This window comes from Vigna angularis, chromosome 5, assembly GCF_016808095.1.
Source record: "Vigna angularis cultivar LongXiaoDou No.4 chromosome 5, ASM1680809v1, whole genome shotgun sequence".
Classification (NCBI taxonomy): domain Eukaryota; kingdom Viridiplantae; phylum Streptophyta; class Magnoliopsida; order Fabales; family Fabaceae; genus Vigna; species Vigna angularis.
The window spans coordinates 12953268-12973162 of record NC_068974.1 but is presented as its reverse complement, the minus strand read 5'-3'; the positions used below and the strand labels follow the sequence as shown (position 1 = coordinate 12973162).

General features: G+C 33.5%; 2 protein-coding genes across 3 annotated transcripts; one reads left to right on the top strand and one right to left on the bottom strand.

Annotated features, from left to right (window-relative positions):
- The first annotated feature begins 12199 nt into the window (after window positions 1-12199).
- Window positions 12200-12691, top strand: LOC108339240 (S-protein homolog 5). Its single transcript, XM_017576380.1, has one exon. It carries the CDS (start codon window positions 12200-12202, stop codon window positions 12689-12691), a length of 492 nt encoding a protein of 163 aa, XP_017431869.1.
- A 386-nt stretch (window positions 12692-13077) lies between these two features.
- On the bottom strand, window positions 13078-19568 carry LOC128196457 (uncharacterized). Of its 2 annotated transcripts, none has more exons than XM_052877374.1 (13): window positions 19231-19568; window positions 18674-18785; window positions 18016-18206; window positions 15723-15831; window positions 15430-15508; window positions 15237-15280; window positions 15085-15158; window positions 14777-14879; window positions 14521-14682; window positions 14233-14406; window positions 14012-14059; window positions 13720-13776; window positions 13078-13643 (listed from the first exon to the last, which is right to left on the bottom strand). In XM_052877374.1, the coding sequence occupies exons 1-13, from the start codon at window positions 19506-19508 to the stop codon at window positions 13557-13559; spliced, it is 1518 nt and encodes a 505-aa protein (XP_052733334.1). In that variant the 5' UTR covers window positions 19509-19568; the 3' UTR covers window positions 13078-13556. The 2 variants fall into 2 exon arrangements, with proteins under 2 accessions (XP_052733334.1, XP_052733335.1); XM_052877375.1 differs by having other exon boundaries at window positions 13082-13643; window positions 15723-15801; window positions 19231-19567.
- Window positions 19569-19895: the final 327 nt, after the last annotated feature.

Genomic DNA, 19895 nt, shown 5'->3' with positions numbered 1-19895 from the left:
GGGATGAGGCTCCCTCATCCAAACCTACTAGAGGAGCCACCAGCTTGAGACAACTGATGGTTAGAAAAAATAGTGGTGAAAGGACACCTGTGGATGTTAATGTGATCACTGGTGTGGCATCTGGCCCAAATGCATATGTCTTCAGATCATACCTTGGAGTATTAGCGCGTGATAAGATTAATATTCTTACTTCATCTTTTGACCATATGTCCGATCGGAACATTATATGGAACGATCTATTGGTAAGTTAATTAATATAATTTGAATTACAGTTTGTTTATGTTGATAATTTTATATTGATACAACTTTATTATGTTTATTGCAGACGACATTTGACATTCCAAATGTCGCAACACTTAGAAATAAGTGTTTATCATCTATTGCTGAGAAATTTCGAGGTTTTAAGACTAAGTTGACCTCGAGATATGTATTTGGAGCCAAAAAAAATGAGTCTCCATGTGCAAAATAAAAGACCATTAATGAGGAGACTTGGTGCCTCTTTGTACAGAGTCAAATATCAAAGAAATGGCAGGTTAGTATAGTTGATATTATTCAATTCCTTATTAACAAATTTATATCATATGAACTAATTCATTATATGTGACAGGCAATAAGAACCAAAGCACAAGGAATAAGTGCTCAAAATAAAACCCCCACCTATTATCTCGTGGTGGGTATAGGAAGCTTGAGGAGAAACTCCTCAAGCAAAAGGCAGAAGGTAGACCCTCATCTGAGGGTGGCCATGGTAGCCCCCAACCTCGTTCTCCACCTTCTCGGCATGAGAAGTGGAAATTGGCTCGTTTAAGATCATTGGGCGCCTTCTCTAACTTATTTTAGTTAGGCTCATGGTTAAATTTCAAATGAATGCCTTCTTCAACTATCAAGACTCTAGAGTTATAAACTCTAAATCCTCTTGATGTTTCAGAGTAACCAAGCATGATACCTTCATTACTACGAGTGTCAAATTTTCCTAAGCTATCCTTGGTGTTTAGAATAAAACATTGACAACCAAAAGGATGAAAATAAGAAATATTTGGCACTTTGTCCTTCCATAACTCATAGGGCGTTTTGTTTAGAATTGGCCTGATGTAAACTCTGATTTGAATATAGCAAGCAATGTTAACTTCTTCTGCCCAGAAGTGTTTAGGAGTGTTAAAAGCATTCAACATAATTCTGGCCACTTCTTACAAAGATCTATTTTTCCTCTCAATAACTTCATTTTGTTGTGGAGTTCTTGGAGTTGAGAAATTATGTTTGATGTTAGAGTTTTCGCAAAAGTTTTCAAATAGCTCATTTTTAAATTCTCCTCAATGATCACTTCAGGTAAACATAATTTTCAAATCCTTTTCAGTCTTTATCCTTTTACATTGTTTGCTAAAAGCGTTAAAAGCCTCATCCTTATGAGTTAAAAACAAAACATAAGTCAACCTAGAAAAATCATCTACACCTACCAATCCATAGCGTTTACCATTCATAGACTCAGTTCTTGTAGGTCCAAACAAATATACATGAAGTAGCTCAAGAGGTCGTTTGGTCAAAACCATGTTTTTGCTTTTAAAAGATTCTTTGACTTGTTTGCCCTTCATGCAAGCACTATAAAAGACTATGTCATTGAATGATACATCTGGCAATCCTCTAACGAGATCATGGCGTTGCAACTTTGAGATTAATGTCATTTATTGATAGGGAGAGCTATGTAAAGATGAACTCATATCTCACATATGAGTTTTTGATGATGACAACATAAATGTTTTATAGTTTCTTAAACATGGCAAAATTGTTGCTTGATTATATTTGTATATGTGCGTGAACTATCTATGTTATGGATTCATTGTTTATAAATAAACTTTTGGTGAAAACACTTTGCACATTGCATATCTTTATGAATTAATCGATTACACAGTTTGCATACACTAGTGCAGAATTGCCCTTTAACGTCACCCCGTAGACGTCGGACCACAAAATAACCAAGTAAATTATTAACCGGTGGTATTTTCGTAAATAAGTTGGGAATATAGACGTCTGTTAGGGGGGGCCGACGTCTATATGCCTAACGGGTAGGTGAAAAGTCATTTTTTTCCGCCATATAGACGTCTAATCCCGTCACCCCGACGTCTATATACGATTATTGACGTCGGCCCCCCTGTAACAGACGTTTATATGGCTGACAAGGTAGGTGAAAAGTTAACCTAGACGTCGGGCACCCTCCTAACCGACGTCTATATGACCCGCAAATATTAATTTTTAAATTAGAAAGACGTCATATTAGTGAGGGCCCTGACGTCTATACTATTATAGATGTCGGTCCCTACTAGCGCCCGACGTCTATAGCCTATTATACAAGAAAACGCGAACCCGCGGGGAGTTACGCTCACTGTTCATCGTCTTCCTCCTCACGTTTTCTCTCTACGGCATTGCATTTCCAGGTGCATTTTCTCTCTTTTGGACCGTTTAAATTTACTTTTAATCTAATTAAATTACTCTTTGATGAAATATCTTCCATTTGAACCGATTAAAATGTGTTTTCGTTACGTTTTGGTGCAGTTTCAGGCGTGTTCTTGGTTGGCGTTTTTGACCCTTTTTGACCTGCATTTTTGGACGTGTGCTCCTTCATTTCCCTCCAATGTGTTTTTAATATGCTAAGAAGGTTAGCTTACTTGTTGAAAATTTTTTGTGTATGCATGTTATTGGCTTTTGTTTATGCATGTTATTGGCTTTTGTGTATGCATATTATTGGCTTTTACATATGCATGTTATTGGCTTTTGAATATGCATGTGATAAAGTTTTGTTGTGATTGGCATGTTAGATTATAAGTATCAAATCATTGAGTGAAACTTAGTTCCTGTTTGAAATTTAACACAAATGATTAATCTTTTAATCGTTGGTATTAAATTTTGAATTGTCCGATTGGACAGTTTGGGAAAATTATTTTTCATAATTTGCTATAACATGTACGTTGGAGTTTATGGATAAGATTGATAAAATTTCGGTTCAGATTATTTGTGTTGTTCTCCGGATGCATATTTGATTGTGGTCATCCGTGACCACTCTCATTTCGTGTATTTCAAAGACCAATGCGAAATGTTGTCGAAATTTTATCAAATTTATCATGTTAGACTTCTTTGCACGTGACTTAGAAAATTATGAAAAATAATATTTCTGAATGGGTAGGGCCTAACCTTGTGAGAGTTAAAAAATTGAAACTGATGAAGTATGTTACGAACATAGTATGGATCGAAGCTGGATAAATGAACGTCACATTAGTGAAGAATATGAGAAGGGTGTTTTGGTGTTCTTGCAATATGTTCAACAAAATGCAAAGTCTGTGAACAGGACATATTTTTGTCCTTGGATTCGTTGTCTTAATCAAATACGGTAAGACTTAGGCAATGTGCGTGACCATCTATTCATGTTCGGCATAATGAGAACTTATACCGTTTGGACTTGGCATGAAGAAGTACTGGACCAGCCTACCACGTCACGAGGAACAAATTATGTGGAAGAATGGATGAGTGATCATTTAGAGGACATGATACGTGATGTTGGTGAAGATAATTTTGGAAGAGCTAATTTGTATGATTCTCTTATAAATGATTCAGAGCAACTGTTGTTCCCAGAATGCTCAAACTTTACACGTCTGTCTGCAACTTTGAAGTTGTTTAGTTTAAAAGCAATGAATGGATGGACCGATAAAAGTTTCACAGAGTTGTTGGAGTTGCTGAAGGAGATGCTTCCAGAAAATAATACTTTACCTATTCATAATTACGAGGCAAATTTTTTTTATGTCCAATGGGTCTTGAATATCAAAAGATACATGCTTGTCCTAATGATTGTGTTTTGTACATAAAGGAGTTTGCTTCGCTAAAGTATTGTCCAACATGTGGTTTATCCCGTTTTAAAAAGAAATATGACAGAAACACTGGTGATGAAGGTAATGATGATACACCTGCTAAGGTGATGGGGTATTTGCCTATAATACCTAGGTTCAAACGTATGTTCTCTGTTAAAGAAGATGCAAAGAACCTTAAATGGCACGTTGTCGGAAGAAAGTGCAATAATCTTCTTCGACACCCAACTGATTCACCACAATGGAAGAAGATCGATGAAACATTTCCAGAATTTGGTGCAGATCCAAGAAACTTAAGACTTGCACTTGCAAAGGATGGTATGAATCCTTATGGGAACTTAAGTAGCAAACACAGTTCATGGTCAGTTATGTTGATGATATACAATCTTTCTCCTTTCTTGTGCATGAAGAGAAAATATGTGATGTTGACCATGATGATATCGGGTCCTAGACAACCTGGAAATGACATTGATGTTTACTTGAAACCTTTAATTGATGATTTGAAATTATTGTGGGAAGAAGGGGTTGAAGTGTTCGATTCACATGTTCAAGAAAATTTTCGTTTGCGTGCAATGTTGTTTTGCACTATAAATGATTTCCCAGCCTATGGAAACTTGAGCGGTTATAGTGTTAAAGGTCATTTTGCATGTCCCATTTGTGAAGAAAACACTAGTTACCTTCCATTGAATCATGGTCAGAAGACAGTATATACAAGACATCGAAAATTACTTCCTCGTAATCACCCTTATAGTAGATTGAAAAAAAAATTTAATGGAAGTGTTGAGGATGAGGTTGTGTCCAGACCCCAAAATGGTGAAGAGGTGTACAACAAAGTCAAAAACATTGACATTGTGTTCGGAAAACATCATAAAAGTACCTTTGCAAAAAACATTTGGAAGAAACGATCAATATTTTTTAATCTTCCATACTGGTGTAAACTTGATGTTAGACATTGTATTGATGTGATGCACGTTGAAAAAAATGTTTGTGATAGTGTCATCGAAACTTTATTAAACGTGAAAGGGAAGAGCAAAGAAGGAATAAAAGCACGACAAGATTTGGCTGACATGGGAATCCGAACTGAGTTACATCCACAGACAATAGAAAGACGCACCTATATGTCCCCAGCCTGTCACACTCTTTCTAAAAAAGAAAAACAAAGTTTTTGTAACTCTTTAAGAAGTGTGAAGGTTCGACAAGGTTATTCTTCAAATATTAGTAACCTTTTTTCTATGCAAGAGTTAAAGTTAGTTGGTTTAAAGTCTCACGATTGTCATGTATTGATGCAACAATTGTTACCAGTTGTTATTCGAGGCATATTACCTCCTTTTGTTAGGGGTATTCTGACACGTCTGAGTTTGTTCTTTAATGCCATTCCAAGAAAGTTGTTGACCCTCGAGGTTTAGATCAATTGGAAAATGAAGGAATAAGACTACTATGTGAATTGGTTGTGTATTTATCATAGCATGTCTTTTAAGTAACAAAGTTTTTTTTATGTGCAGGATGAGTTGGTTGAGTAGTAGACTCAGGGAACATTTGTTGGCCAAGGTAGGGACGACATTCAAACAATGACCATTGGAAAGCCCGAGCACCCAAGACGTGTACGTGGAATTCCTAGGGCGATTGGTCTTCGTGACTACTTTGGCCCTACACAAAAAAACACTCAGTCAACGAGTCAGGACGCACTAAGGCAGATGGATCTTCAGTGAGAGGAAAAACTCAACCAAAGCAAGAGATCAATGGAGCAACGATTCATGGAGCAGCTAAAAGAACAAAAAGAAATACAAAGAGCGCTTGAAGAGAAGTTGCATTCCATGACGAAGGGCACTATGGGGTTGCCCACAGCACCTCGTGTCAGCACTAGAGGATCATGCTCTACTGTAGAACCTACTGAGTATAGTGGTCAGTATGAGTTGTTGGTTGATGGGGATCCCCCACGCATTGTGGTTGTCGGACGAGTACTTGAGGGAGGGCAGACTATTCATGGTGTTCCCATATTACCCTAGCACGTGCGTGTGACGATTGACAAGGTTCGGGATCCCCAGGCTCAGGTGCCTGTACCCACTCCAGAAATTCATTTTGTGGGGGAGGCCATAGGATCATATATAGCCTGACCTAGAGCATTGATCATGTCACACATTGCTACTCCATAGGTATAATATTTTTATTATTAGTATTTCTATGTTAAATTTAAAAATATTTATTGATAACTTTGAAATTCTTATCTTCAGTTCACACGTCCTCAGAAGCAGTCGATGCATGAACCAATCATAGATGAAGATGATGAGATGGCTGAAGCGGAGGATGATCCTCTATCAAAGCTAATGACAAGATTACCCAAGTTGAAGAGAGGAGCATTAGAAATATACTGGGATTTTAGAGTATTTGGTCTCCCCCATGTGCCATTATATATCACATTCAATGATGCATTGGAGATCATTGGGGGAGACAGGATGTTGAATATTTTCATCCTTCAACTATGGTGCATGTAAGATAGTTAATTTTGTCTTCCATATTAGTTTTATTTAGATTCCTAGTTTCTAACAACTTAACTTTGTTGTTTTAGATACATGGACACAATCATTGTAGACCAAGGTCGGTCTTCCATGTACGGATTTGTTGAACCTCAGACCATTCAACCTTCTGGTAACACACTTGAAAGCAAACAATATTATTTGCAAACATGGATGGCTTAGTCAAATAGAAACGTATACCTTGTGCGATACATTGATGGGTATGTGTTGTTTTATGTAAAAGTTCATTAAAGTTTACTTAATTAGTTTACTAACTATTTATGATTCATGATAGGTCTCACTAGTAGGTGATGGTCATCATTCCCAGACAATGTAGAATTATATGGTTTTGTTCGCTACACAAGAAGATGAAAAATGACTTGAGAAGCATGCTTCAAGGGTAAGTGTTTCTCCAAAAATGACTTTGAATTTCATGTTGACCTTAAATTTTTATGATAAATATAGTTATATTAATTTTACTTTGTGTTTTCAATCTAAATAGAGTTATGGGTAAATCCCGAGGTCAACTAGTTCAAGTTTTGTATCCAAAGGTTGTAAGTCATTTATAGTTCTAATTCATTTTCTAATGTTATTGAATGATCTAAATTCTTGACTATTTAGTTTGTCATTTTAGTGTAACAAGCAGCTAGATTCATGGGAATGTGGCTTCTATGTCATGTCTTGGATTAAGACCATCATTCGAGCTGCCATTACAGATGACTAGAATGAGGTAATGATGCATACCTTGAATACATTACAAATCAAATTCATATTTGAACATATATGAAACCATAATGAATCTTTCTTCATTTTGCAGCGCTTCAAGAGTACATCTCCTATACTAGAGGACACAATTAGGCAGATAAGGCAGGAGTGGACAGCTTATCTTCTGCAAAGATGGAGCTAGGAACACTTAGTTGTTGAACATTACTTAGGTTTAGTTTATGTTTATATTTTGATAGTTTTGGTATTGGATTGTTTTTTAGATTAAGTAGAACTTTCTTTAGTTGAAACGCATATATATATTATAGTATATTGTTCTAGGAAAATTTTCTATTTTTCAGGTGTGGTTTTATTGTAAAAATAAATTAATTTTTTTTAAAAAAACACCCAGTAGACCTCTGTCAGTGGACAAACAGACGTCCAATGAGTTATAGTGAACAAAACGTTCCAGGGCCTATAGACATCAGATATGGATACATCCGACGTCTATATAGACGTCCGGTATACCCACATCTGACGTTTATATAGACGTCTGGTATATCTAGTCTGACGTCTATATAGACGTCTATATAGACGTCTATATAGACGTCTATATAGACGTCTGGTATATACAGTCCGACGTCTGATTAACGTCACCCATAAAGACGTCGGGTCTGGATATGACGTTAAAAGGCCAAAATAACAGACGTCTAAAGCCCTTTCTGCACTAGTGATAATCTATTAGATTCATCAGATATCAGTACATGTTTAATAGTGACAAAACATCAGGTTTTAATTGATTACATTATGGGTATAATAGATTAAAACTCGTAGTTATGCCTGCACATGTTTACTAAGTGCAATGATGTGTTTTGAATGAAAAAAGTTTTTAAAATGCTTAAGTTTGGAACTTGACAAATTACACTAATTTCTTAATCGGTTAAATTTTGCTTTGATTGAAAACCTTTTTTCAAGAATAACCATAACTGTCACAACAGTCATTTTTTTAAATACTGTGACATATGTTTTGGTTAATCGATTACATGCTCTGCTTAATCTATTAAATGTTGAAAATGTAAATCTGTTAATGCACAAGGAATTGCTTAACCGATTACATTAACAGCGTAATCTATTAAATTGTGTCAGAATTGTGAAAATTTATAAATAGACGCATTGCTTCTATTTTCAACAACTTTTAATGAATCATATCTTTAATATCTGACATTGTTTGTTGAGATTTATTACAGGAGCGTCCTACTCTTTTCAAGAATCAAGAATTCATACATTTGGATATTTTTCATCAAGATTCTTTGAAGAATTGAAGAGCTTACATTGGCTAATCACTTTCTTTACATCAAGGTGTATTGTACTAGATCAGTATTCTTTTGCAATCAAGTCTGATTGTTGTTCCCTATTGCTGCGGCCAGGAAGAAGGACTTAGAGGAGTTCTTGTGACTTAGAGTGGGGTATCTCTAAGGGTTGACAGAAAGAGGATTGTTCTTTCTAGGTGTATTTGGTATAGTTGATTTGGAGTTGAGAGAAGAGTATAGTGAGAGGGTTGTCTCTATATCTTGCTTGTAAGAACTCAATCAATATATTAGAATCCTTTCAATCTAAGGTTGATTGAAAGAAGACTCGATGTAGACTTGGCCGAAAGTATATATTGTTGTGTGAATCTCTTTTTCCCTTTACTTATGCATTGTTATTCATTCTTTATTGATTGCATTCCAAGAAAGATCAAAAGATTTTGAAAAGATTTTTAAAGAACATATTTTTGTAAAGGGAAACCAATTCATCCCCTCTTGGTTGAGACACTTAGCCTATCTTTTTTTATGTGTTATACGTGAAGAGATGATGTTGCAAATAGTGTTGAGGCATGATAGATTTGAGAGATGATAGGGACAAACTTGGGGTTTTATCAAAGTTATTGCATTTGAATCTTTAGACAATGTAATTGAAGTTGTTTTATTTCCTTTGTTATTTCTAGGTTTAATACCTATTTTGGTCCCTCTTTTCGGAGGGTTTGTTCAAAGTGGTCCCTCCTTTTTTCAAAAGTTCACTTTAGTCCTACCTTTCACAAAAACTGTTCAAGTTGGTCCTTTTTGGTAACGGCGTTAAGTTCACTAACGGTAGAACTGCCAGGTGTGCAATGTTTGATGACTTGGAACCTTTTATATGTGTTGGCAGTGTCACTTCATTATATGGGTTAAAAAAAAATTAATTTCTCAACCAGAAACCCTAGGGAGAGTTTGCTTCCCACTGCCTCTCACTGATTTGCCGTTGCAACAGGCCTCCACCCAACCAGCCACCGCGAGTTGTGGCACAAGGCGTCGCCGGCGCTGACGTTCGTTGCCGATCGAGGTGAGAGTTCCCCTCTTCCGTCGCTCGTCGCGCGATCGCTGCCACAATCTCTACCGGCCACCGCACCAAGGTGCCTCTTCCTTCTCCTCTTCGCGCGAGGTTCTCCCTACGCCTCGTCTTAAGACGTTGATGCCAGAAAGGGTCGCCACTCCAATGCCGGCGATAAAACTCCTCTTCCTCTGTTATGCGAAGTCGAAGGTGAAATAAATCGTCATGGTTGCACCGCTTCTACTCGGAATTCACACCCGCCATCGGCAATCACCTTCTTGTTTGTACTGTATTGTGTTGGGCGTGAGTCTTGGGGCGTGAAAAATTGATTTTCTTATTGGTGTAGTGAATGTTTTCTGTTAAGCATTGGGTTGGGGAAAAAATGGGTTTATGTTTGGGTTGAACTTCTGAAGATGAAGAGGGTGTTCAGAATTCTCAGGTTGTGATGGTAAGGCGTTTTGCTTCAGAAATTGATTTGTTGTTTGATTTTCTTTCGGCGGTGGTTGATTTGGGTGATGGTGGAAGATGAGGGATATGAGTTGTTTCAAAAGATAAGCTTTAAACCTATCGGCATGGGATTTGTGATTTGGGTCTGTTCATTCTGGAAATGCATTTGATTCTGCTACCATTTTCTATAGTGTTTTTTGGGTGCAAGTAGAGGAGTATCGAAGCCTTGATGCTGGTGGAATATACACTATTTTTTTATTTTACCCTATTTACACGTCATTATTAATTATTTTTTAAAACAAATTATAATGCCACATCATCAAACATTACACATCTGGCAGTTCTGCCATTAGTGAACTTAACGCCGTTACCAAAAAGGACCAACTTGAACAGTTTTTGCGAAAGGTAGGACTAAAGTGAACTTTTGAAAAAAGGAGGGACCACTTTGAACAAACCCTCCGAAAAGAGGGACCAAAATAGGTATTAAACCTTATTTCTATTGAACAAATGTTTTTGGAACTATTATGATAAAGTTTTGAAATTTACCGATTTTTGAATAACCTGTCACACCTGCAATTTGGAATGTTAAAAAAACACTAAATTGAAGAAAGCTACACCAAAAAAAAATTTGAGAATTGAATGTTAACAAAAACAAATAAAACACTTTGAAGACTCTCTACGAAAGGCTTGCTCAAATTAAACGTGAACAATCAAATATGACGGTAAAGTTGAAGGGAAACTAGTCTACAAAGAATGAATACACAAACCAAATTAAAGCTGCATTGAGATCTTAAGTTTGATGTCATAACTGTTCCGTTGAAATTCTATTTTCTTTCACTAAAGTGTATAGCTTCTCGTGTTCAAGTTATTTCTGAAACCATGATGCCAAACTTAAGATTTTTTTCTTTGAAATTTAATTTTGTCCTAAAAATGAACGCTTGTATTCTATTGTTTAAACTTGAATCAACTCTCTACTTAACAGTTTCCGCTTATAGCATTCATTTTAAATTGAAGAGCGCCAAATGAAAAACACTTATCTTAGAAACCTATGGACCTATGATGCCATTCATGAAACAGTTAAGCTATACATTTTCAACTTCACAACCTAGAGAGTGTAGGACAATACACCACACGTGGAATAAGATAAATTGAAATGAATGATGCAACTAATATGCAAGAGGTACTAAATTCATGTATTTACCAAATTTAAATAGACAAAATGCATGAATGCACAAGACACTTTATTGAAAGAAGCACATAGTTGAACAAAACACAAAATTCACTAGAAATCACAATCCCCCGAATCAATTGAACCAGCATCGAAACTCAACATGTACAAATAAGCAGATTGTCATCAAAACCTAGGTTCTAGACACCAAATGATAAGTATGGGCTTTGGATGCTAGTTCTACCACTGGGTGCGAAATGGTTGCTTATTTGAGTGTCACTCCTCTGTTCATGCACCTTCTTCCATAATTAGGCTCTCATCACTAAGCTAAAAGGATGGAAAATAATTAAAGTTAAAAATAATTGAGGTTGATGCTGCAAATAACTAGGATGATCACACAACTTGAGTTGGGAAATTTCTTCATTTGTTCCTACGCCATTCCAAGCACCTTAAGCTACTCTTTTAGCTATTCCAGGATCGAATTCTTGGAGGACTTTTATTATTATTTTTTTAGAGGGTTACATAATTAAATATTAAAACTTAAAATAAATAATTAAAAATGATGAGATTAGATTTTAATTACTTTAAGAGAAAAAAACTAAAAAATAATTTAAGGGTGAATAAGTTTTAGTTTTGTAATATTAATTTTGTAATAGAATTTGAAATAAAATTTGTGATCAGTATAATATTGTAGAAAAACATGAGTGAGAAATAAAACATAAATTTAAAATTTTAGAACATTAATTATTTTTTTTAGTTTTTCTCCCCATTTAAAAAAAATAAAAACAGAAACAGAAAACTCTAAACATGTTCATTAAGAAAAATAATGTTCCCAATGGGTCTATTTAAGAATTTGTTGTTTAAAAATATATTATTTAAAAAAAAAACACTTTGTTGTCCCGTGATTTTGTTTTTTATGAAAAAAAAAAATAAGAGATCTAAACCTTTTACCCACGTTACTTGATCTTAGTTGTGCACGTACTTTGCATTTCACAAACAAAGCACTTGCAAACCTCAAATTCAGTTGGTATATTGGTTTCACTTTTAGACGCAAATGTTAGCTGAAAACTAATGCAAAGAACTGATGAAACCGATGAAACCTCATGCAACCTATATAAATATACAACGTTGTTGTCTTTCTCATAAATATCCACCAAGAGAATCATCACAAGATGGGATCCTTTGTCAAACCCCTTTTGCTTCTCCTTTTTGTCATGGCTACCTGTGATCCTGCTACATCCACAAACTCAAACTCTACCACACAGACATTATTATTAGGAGAACGGAACGGCTCTGTCGATTATTTGTTATTGCACACCGTACATGTGCGTATAGTCAACAAGCTTGGTCACAACTTACCTCTCAGTGTTCATTGCAAATCCAGAGATGATGATCTTCAGGTTCATGTCATTAACTATAACAAAAGTTTTGGGTTTCACTTCCGTCCTAATTTTTGGGGCACAACGTTGTTCTTCTGTCACTTTTCATGGAGTGGGGGACAAGGGACCTATGATATCTATAAGGATAGGAGGGATAATGATAGGTGCACATTTCACTGTGATTGGTATGCCACCAAAGAAGGTTTAGAAGGCTATACAGAAGAGAGTTCGTTTTTAGGCAGGCCACACAAGCGAGACATATTGTTCCAGTGGGAAAATCCATGACTACAAAACTTTCTAAGAGTGGAGAAATAAAGGATGTTAAATTATGTGATCACAAAATCCATCATCCATATGACAATAAATATCTCATGTTTACATCTGGTGTATGTTTCAAATATTTAATATAATTTCAAATATAAATAAACAAATAAATTATCCTGTTACTTATATTTATATAGTCTATTAACTTTATAGGTAATGTTGTTTATGGGTGGATAATTTTTAACTTTATTATATTTATTGTAGTTTAATAATATTTACTCTATTATGTTTGCCTATTTGACCCAGATTGTTTTCCTGCCGTCATGCCCCAATCCCACAGAAATTCTTTTAGATTCTTTTGAATTCAAGATCAACAGCTACTGGTGTCCTATACATTGAGAGATAATAAAAAGGTAGATAAATGATAACTGATTTAGAAATATGAGTTTGAATAGAATAACAGAACAATATGAGTTTGAATAGAGTTAATAAAACACTTGAAAAACATCATACTAATGAATGAATTTGATGATCAGTAGTGAAAGTTCAAGCCAACATCATAGTATTATCAACATAACATACTCAAGTTTTATGGGTGACACTGTCTCAATTAATTAACTTTTGTCATCTCCTTGTTGTTCAAAATTCATATATATCAACAAAATATTACTGTCCACAGATTTTGATATATTCACACAAGAAATATATACACATGGTCAAATGACCTTTATTGATCAATAATCTTGACTGTCACTGTAAAATCTAATGGTCAAGATTTGATCTTACTGCAAAACATATGTAGCCGAAATGAAAAAGAAAAACATTTCTCTTTAATGATGTTGCAGAAACACATGTAATGGCACAAATGACCTAACTCTTCCCTCAATTAATCAAGAAACAACCTAATACGATTGGTAATCTTCATTCGACATATATGGCACTTGCGAATTTTTGATCCACACTCCAAACATGTCTGCATTTGAACCATTTATCAACCATCATTGCATGTAAATAAAACATGGAAAATGGTAGTGTTTTTCTGAGTTTACCATGTGTCCACAACCAAAGGCCATGTTTTTCTCATTGGTTAGGCAAATCGAACAACCCTACATAATCATTTTAGAAATAACTTCAGTTCTCTTCAGCAAGCTTTCCATGACAGAAGTATCACTTGCTGAATGTTTCTTATCAGCAAAATATATTATATTAAATTTGTACAAGTACCATGAAATAAGTTACAAAGGTGGTGAGTAATTCTTGTGGTGAAGAAGGTGATGAATGTGGTATATGAAGAAAACACATTCTATTATCATTACAAGTTCACTTTATTTTTCTAATTACCTGTCTTGTAGTGGATAGGTTTCTGCTCAAACTTATTGGCTGGGACACCTGTATAAACAAGAAATCTCAAACCTCCAAATCCATGCAAAAATTAGTACGAAAATATATATATATATATATATATATATATATATATATATATAATCAAGCAAAAACATTGTTTTATGATATATATATATATAATTCAACTCAAATAGAATAACACAAACACAAACAAATACCTCAGCACCAGCAGCATATTCAACAGTTGGAATTTCACTGGAAGCACTGACTAACTTCTGCCTTGTGTCTTCTGTTACTCTCACGTGAACTTTAGACTTTTCAAGCTCCAGTGTAAGCCTTTGGACACTCTTCTTTTGTTCTTGTAGCTCAATCTTAACCTTAGCACATTCGTTCTGCAGATTTACAATTGCAATTGAATAATTACTTGAAGCAAAGAACCGAAGAATTACACTGTAATTTTCCTTCAAACAATTAGTTATTTGAGGAGCTGCAATTCAGAAGATTACCTGCAGCATATGTATATATTCTTCTTGTTTTTGTCTCTCTTCAACTCCACTTTCCACTGCAATCTGCAAGCAGTGTACCCTTCGAGATAAACTGTTAACCATCTGAGTTGCTTGCTTCTCAGCATTTGACATCAATTCATTTTCATGCTTCAATATAAAAAGCTGAAAACGGAGAACAGAAACTTTTTAAATCATCAAAATATTACTGCAAATTACACAAGCTCACTTCAAATTTTGATTTTCATGGCATATTCACCTGGTGTTCATTTTCTTTCCTGAAGCTGTAAAGTCTATCTATTGAATTCCTAGTTCTCACTTCCCATTCGTCACGCTCTGATCGTAACCATTTGTTCTCATCTCTGACAAAAACCATAAAATATTGTTTATCAGTTTCACAGCATGCTGAAGATTGAATGTTTTTGGTTACTCATGTTGAATTCAAATGTAAGACTTCGAACTAAGACAAAAATTTAAGAGACAACAAAAAGAAGTTCCTCTCCAACTTCTTTCTATTCAAGGAAATAATATATTTGAGATTTCATATAACTACTGCTACAACTGTACTTAATCTTTGTCAATTCTTCTTTTAGGCTTCTCAATTGTTCTTCAACCTCCTTCTGGGGATTCTTTGTTGCTTCCTGCATTACAATGGAAGATGTGAGATCACAACTAATCATTTCACATTTCACACATCAAAGTTCGATCGCTAATCATACATGAGACAAGGAAGTTGGAATCAGGGCCCTGGAACTGGTGTTTCCTGTTGCAAATACCAACCAAACAAAGACATAATATTAACACACTTAGCTATGATACTGGTTAAATTTTCAGATAAATTAACAGAAATTTGGAATGGAACAAACATAAATAAACATATATATGATAAAGCTTATAAAGACTAAGATAGACCTGAGAAAAATTCCAAGCAAAGAGGACTTGATGAATGAACATTATCTTCCACTTCATACGAATTCAAATGATTTACAACCTGTGAAGAGAAGAGAAAAAGAGAATTATATACTTCAACATTCTTAACCTAGATATTAATTATATGTTTATAATTTGACAGATGTGGAATGGAATGTTTCTACCTCGAATAATGAACATATAAATCTGTAAATTCAGTATTCTAATTGGTTCTAGGATTTGATGAGAATCAAATAATTATTAATTAGCATTTCTTTCTTGATTGACCTAGCTACCTGATTTGAATATTCCTTCTCAACAAGACATTGAAGCTTATGCCCTGATCTCCAATCGAAATGTTGGCATGTTCTTGAGCTGAAAAAGATAACAATAAAAGTGTTGAAGCTGTAAACAAAATAACCCAGTAAATCTTTTGTACAATAAAAGTGTTGAAGCCATAAACTATCATATGTATCATAAATTTATTGAATTTTCTAATCAAAGTCAACCTGAAAATAATTCCACACACAGATGAACTCTAGAAGTTATGTAGTTGACAGTCATCATTTGTACGATGGCATTATTCAACCAAGCAAAGTGCTGAATCATCTTGACCAAAAGCTAGGTCATATATTGAATACTAAAATAATTATATAAAAACTTGCGTGTCATGAATTTTGTAAAAAAAATATATTTATAATATCTGACAAATGTATTAAAATTTTTTTTTCTGACAAATGTATTAAATATACTTTTTTTTATTTACACGAATTGCTTAATTATATATTTTTAAAACATATCATCATTTAATAAAAAGAGTCCAAAGAGAAGGATAATTAGCATATACTTTGATAATATAAAGTCATTTTAATTTGATAAAAAAAAATGTAAAGAAAAAATCAGTTGATTAATATGCAATTTTTTTTACTAATACATGAAAAATAAATTAAAAAGTAAAAGACTCATGAAAAGCTTTGAAGAAAGTTCTTTGACGACATCTGTTCATATATTTTGGATTGTTGTTACAACTTGTTTAGCGTTCCATTTAAAATATATTCAATTTGACGTTTTCATATTCATATCTATGGTAAATTGTGTATGACTCAATTGTTTTGGAGCATCATCTACTTTTAAAAGAAATAATAGTCTGCATTATTTCTAGAAAAAGAAAATGTCTAATGCTGCAATTAATCATAAACAGAGATTTTATTTATTTATTTATTTGTTCAATTTGACATGGTTAGATATTTTTTATGAAAGTTAATTATCGAAATTCACCTAATTTGGATGATTAATTAAAGATTTGTCAACTTTAGAATTATATTATGATAAATGACGATACAACTTTACAAACTTTGGAATATTGTTTTAAGTAATATTACCTTAATTAAGACTGATTAACCATGTGATGTGAGAAACAGTGAATGTTTTTTCATAGGTTTCATATTTGTGAGTCACATAGGTTAGATTTAAAAATGATCCTTTATAATGATTAAATGTCATTTCGAATTTTTTTTAACCAAAACTTGAATTTTAATACCAAGTTACATAAAAAAACGATTTATGAAAATGATATCATCTAATGTTTACTATAATACTGTAAGAGTCAAATGTCATTATTAAGTTTATTAATATTTTTTTCAATAGCTATCTCGACGATGAACAACTCAATTAAGTATAAACACTACTATAATTTTAAGAATTGACGCGTAAACACAAATTCTATAAATAAACAGTGAAATAAAAAAACATTAATTCAACAAGATAAGAATAATTTGGAAACAAATTTATAATTTGATTTGAAAAACCATAAACTAATTTTATGTTAAAAAAATTGAGTTATAAGTTTTCAAATATTAAACAATAAATGAACAAATACAAGTGGAAAAATAAACTTCTTAAAGCAAAAATTGACTTTTACATTACTATTGTACTCATTTAACAACTTAGTCAAAACCCTTGACTTTAGATTTTTGTGTTATCATTTCAGAAAATAATTATAAAGAATTAACTTTTCTAACTAGCAGTTCCAAAATCATAGCAGTAATAGTAAGTTTTAATTAAAGAATCAGTCAATCAAATATTTTATCATTTATGTCACATTGAAATAAAAAATGAATACATGATTATTTTAGGAGATCAACATAGGTACACTATATCTTGCTTTTTTTTCCTTGTTCTCTGATGAGAATTGAAAATTTCACCCCATAATATAATTCTTTAATTAATTCAAAAACTTAACGTGTAAATTATCAAAATAAAATTCCAATTATAATAACAACACACATAGGGTAATCTATCTAAACTCTTTTATTATTATTTTACACAACTTTCTTCACACTTGTGAGTTTTCAAACTAACTTGCACAAAATATATATATTAAGACTTGGTGTTAAAACATTTATTAAATAAGATTGAAATGTGGCATCAATATTATATATATTTGTGTAGAAAAGAATGATATGCATCATATATTAAACTCAATGAGGAATGAAACATTAACTTAAAAAACCCATGAAAACAAAGCATTGACTTCAGATGTTTTGGTTAGGTTGACTTTAGAGTAGGGTTAGGTAATAGGAAACTTACCAATATTTTATGGCTTTGCATCTTGAACACACTTTAGAGCTTGGATTTCCACACACTGCACACCCTTCATTGCCATTCACAATGCCATTTCCACACATCAATGATCTTTCATCACTATTTTCTCCTCCATCAATATAGTAAACATCTCCTTCATATATTCTCTCCTCAACTTCATTTGATGAGTGTTTTTCCTGCACATATATAGTTAAAATCAGCTTCAGAATAGGACTTTATTTTTCCTTAACAAAAATCTCAGATTTTTTAGATCTGACATGGTTGAATGAGAGACTCCACTGAATATGGTTGACCAGGTTTTTCTATGAAAGTTAATCATTGAGAAACTGAATACACACTTTGTACTTCTAACATGGTTATCTAAGAATTATAGAAAAATAATTAGAGTCTGACATCGTATTTATAATTTTGAAATCAAACCAATCATTCCCTTCCAATATTTTCTTTGGTAGGGTTTCTTTAGATACTCTCCAAAACTTCTGATATTTTCTTCAAAAACCCCTCAGATTATAATTTCTATATCATACTGCAAGCATCAAGAGGAAATTGATGTCAACTTGAACATATATATATATATATATATTTATATATATATACATACATAAAATGATAACATGGACTGAAAATAATTGAGGAGAAGCACCATGATAAGACATTCATGAGAAGGTGATTCTTGCTGATCCTCTGACCCTTCAATCTCAACACATTCATATCTATGGACAAGCCTCCAGTGCTTAAAATTGCATGTTTTTGAGCTGATAACATCAACAATGAAATCCATCAAAACCAATCAAAATATTGAAACTTATATATCTGTATATATAAGGAAAATAATTTTATGTATTAAAAGGAGATATGTCTCCTTTTGAACTGCATCTATATTATATATATACAGACACAGAAACAAATGAAAAATAATTGAGTTAAAGAGTGTAGTGGAACACAATACGGTGGGATTTGAATAACGATTCCATGGTTTATAAATTTTCAGCTGAATCTTAAAAAGCTACAAAAACCCTTTTGCCAACAAATGCTACTAAATGTTGTATTGGTTTTTCCGGCTTTCTGAGGTGTATCAGATGGAAAACTGATTCTGCTAGTGGCTTTGTGATTTAACAAATGTTTGTAACAGTGTCTTTATGATTGAATGTAAAAACCTGAAAGCAAAAAAGGGTGAACGAAAATTTGAGGGTCTATTACCAATATATGGCAGTTTTGCAGCGTGAGCATGTTGTAACTGTAGAGCATAATCTGCCACAGAAGGAGCAAGCACAGTGTGCACTGTCTTGTCCACAGAATATGTAGTTGTTTCTCTCATCACTGATCTGCACCTGTTCTTTCAAATGATTGTCCTCACTGGAATTGTTATTGGATAACTTGTTTTCTAGCCAGAAAAGCAACCCTAGGAAGGGTAATATCACGAACACTATGATCATAAGAACACAATTTTGAGTCAAGGTTAGCCCATAAACATTCATCACGAATGTTTTATTGTCCAGTGTTGGATTATGTGCAGGAAAGTTAAGGGGAAAAGAGAGTTTAAATGATGATTATATATATTTCTTCCTCATATTTGAATAGTATTACATTATTTATTTCTTTATTAATGTCGATATTGTCAGACATTAAGTTCGTAGAAATTCCATGTCTTCTTCCTTGATAGTTGCTATCATTATTTAAAGGGAAATTTAATATTAAAAAAATGGTTCAAGGGTAATTAGACGAGAATCAGTCAGCAGAAAATATTGAAAGCAATAACTATGGAATGAAAACCGTTGACCTACCTCATGTTTTGTTAACTCTCAATAGGTGCCTCTTATGAGGATGATTAGGGATGATTCAACTGGCTAATTTGGATTCATTAT

Bases quoted from the DNA above. Each gene is read 5' to 3' on its own strand.
- LOC108339240 (XM_017576380.1), top strand. From the start codon at position 12,200: ATGGGATCCTTTGTCAAACCCCTTTTGCTTCTCCTTTTTGTCATGGCT.
- LOC128196457 (XM_052877374.1), bottom strand. From the start codon at position 19,508: ATGAATGTTTATGGGCTAACCTTGACTCAAAATTGTGTTCTTATGATC. The intron at 14,683-14,776 runs GTGAATATGCCA...CTCCGTTTTCAG, and splicing joins GGAAAGAAAATGAACACCAG to CTTTTTATATTGAAGCATGA. The intron at 14,407-14,520 runs GTAATCTTCTGA...GTAAATCTGCAG, and splicing joins AATATATACATATGCTGCAG to AACGAATGTGCTAAGGTTAA.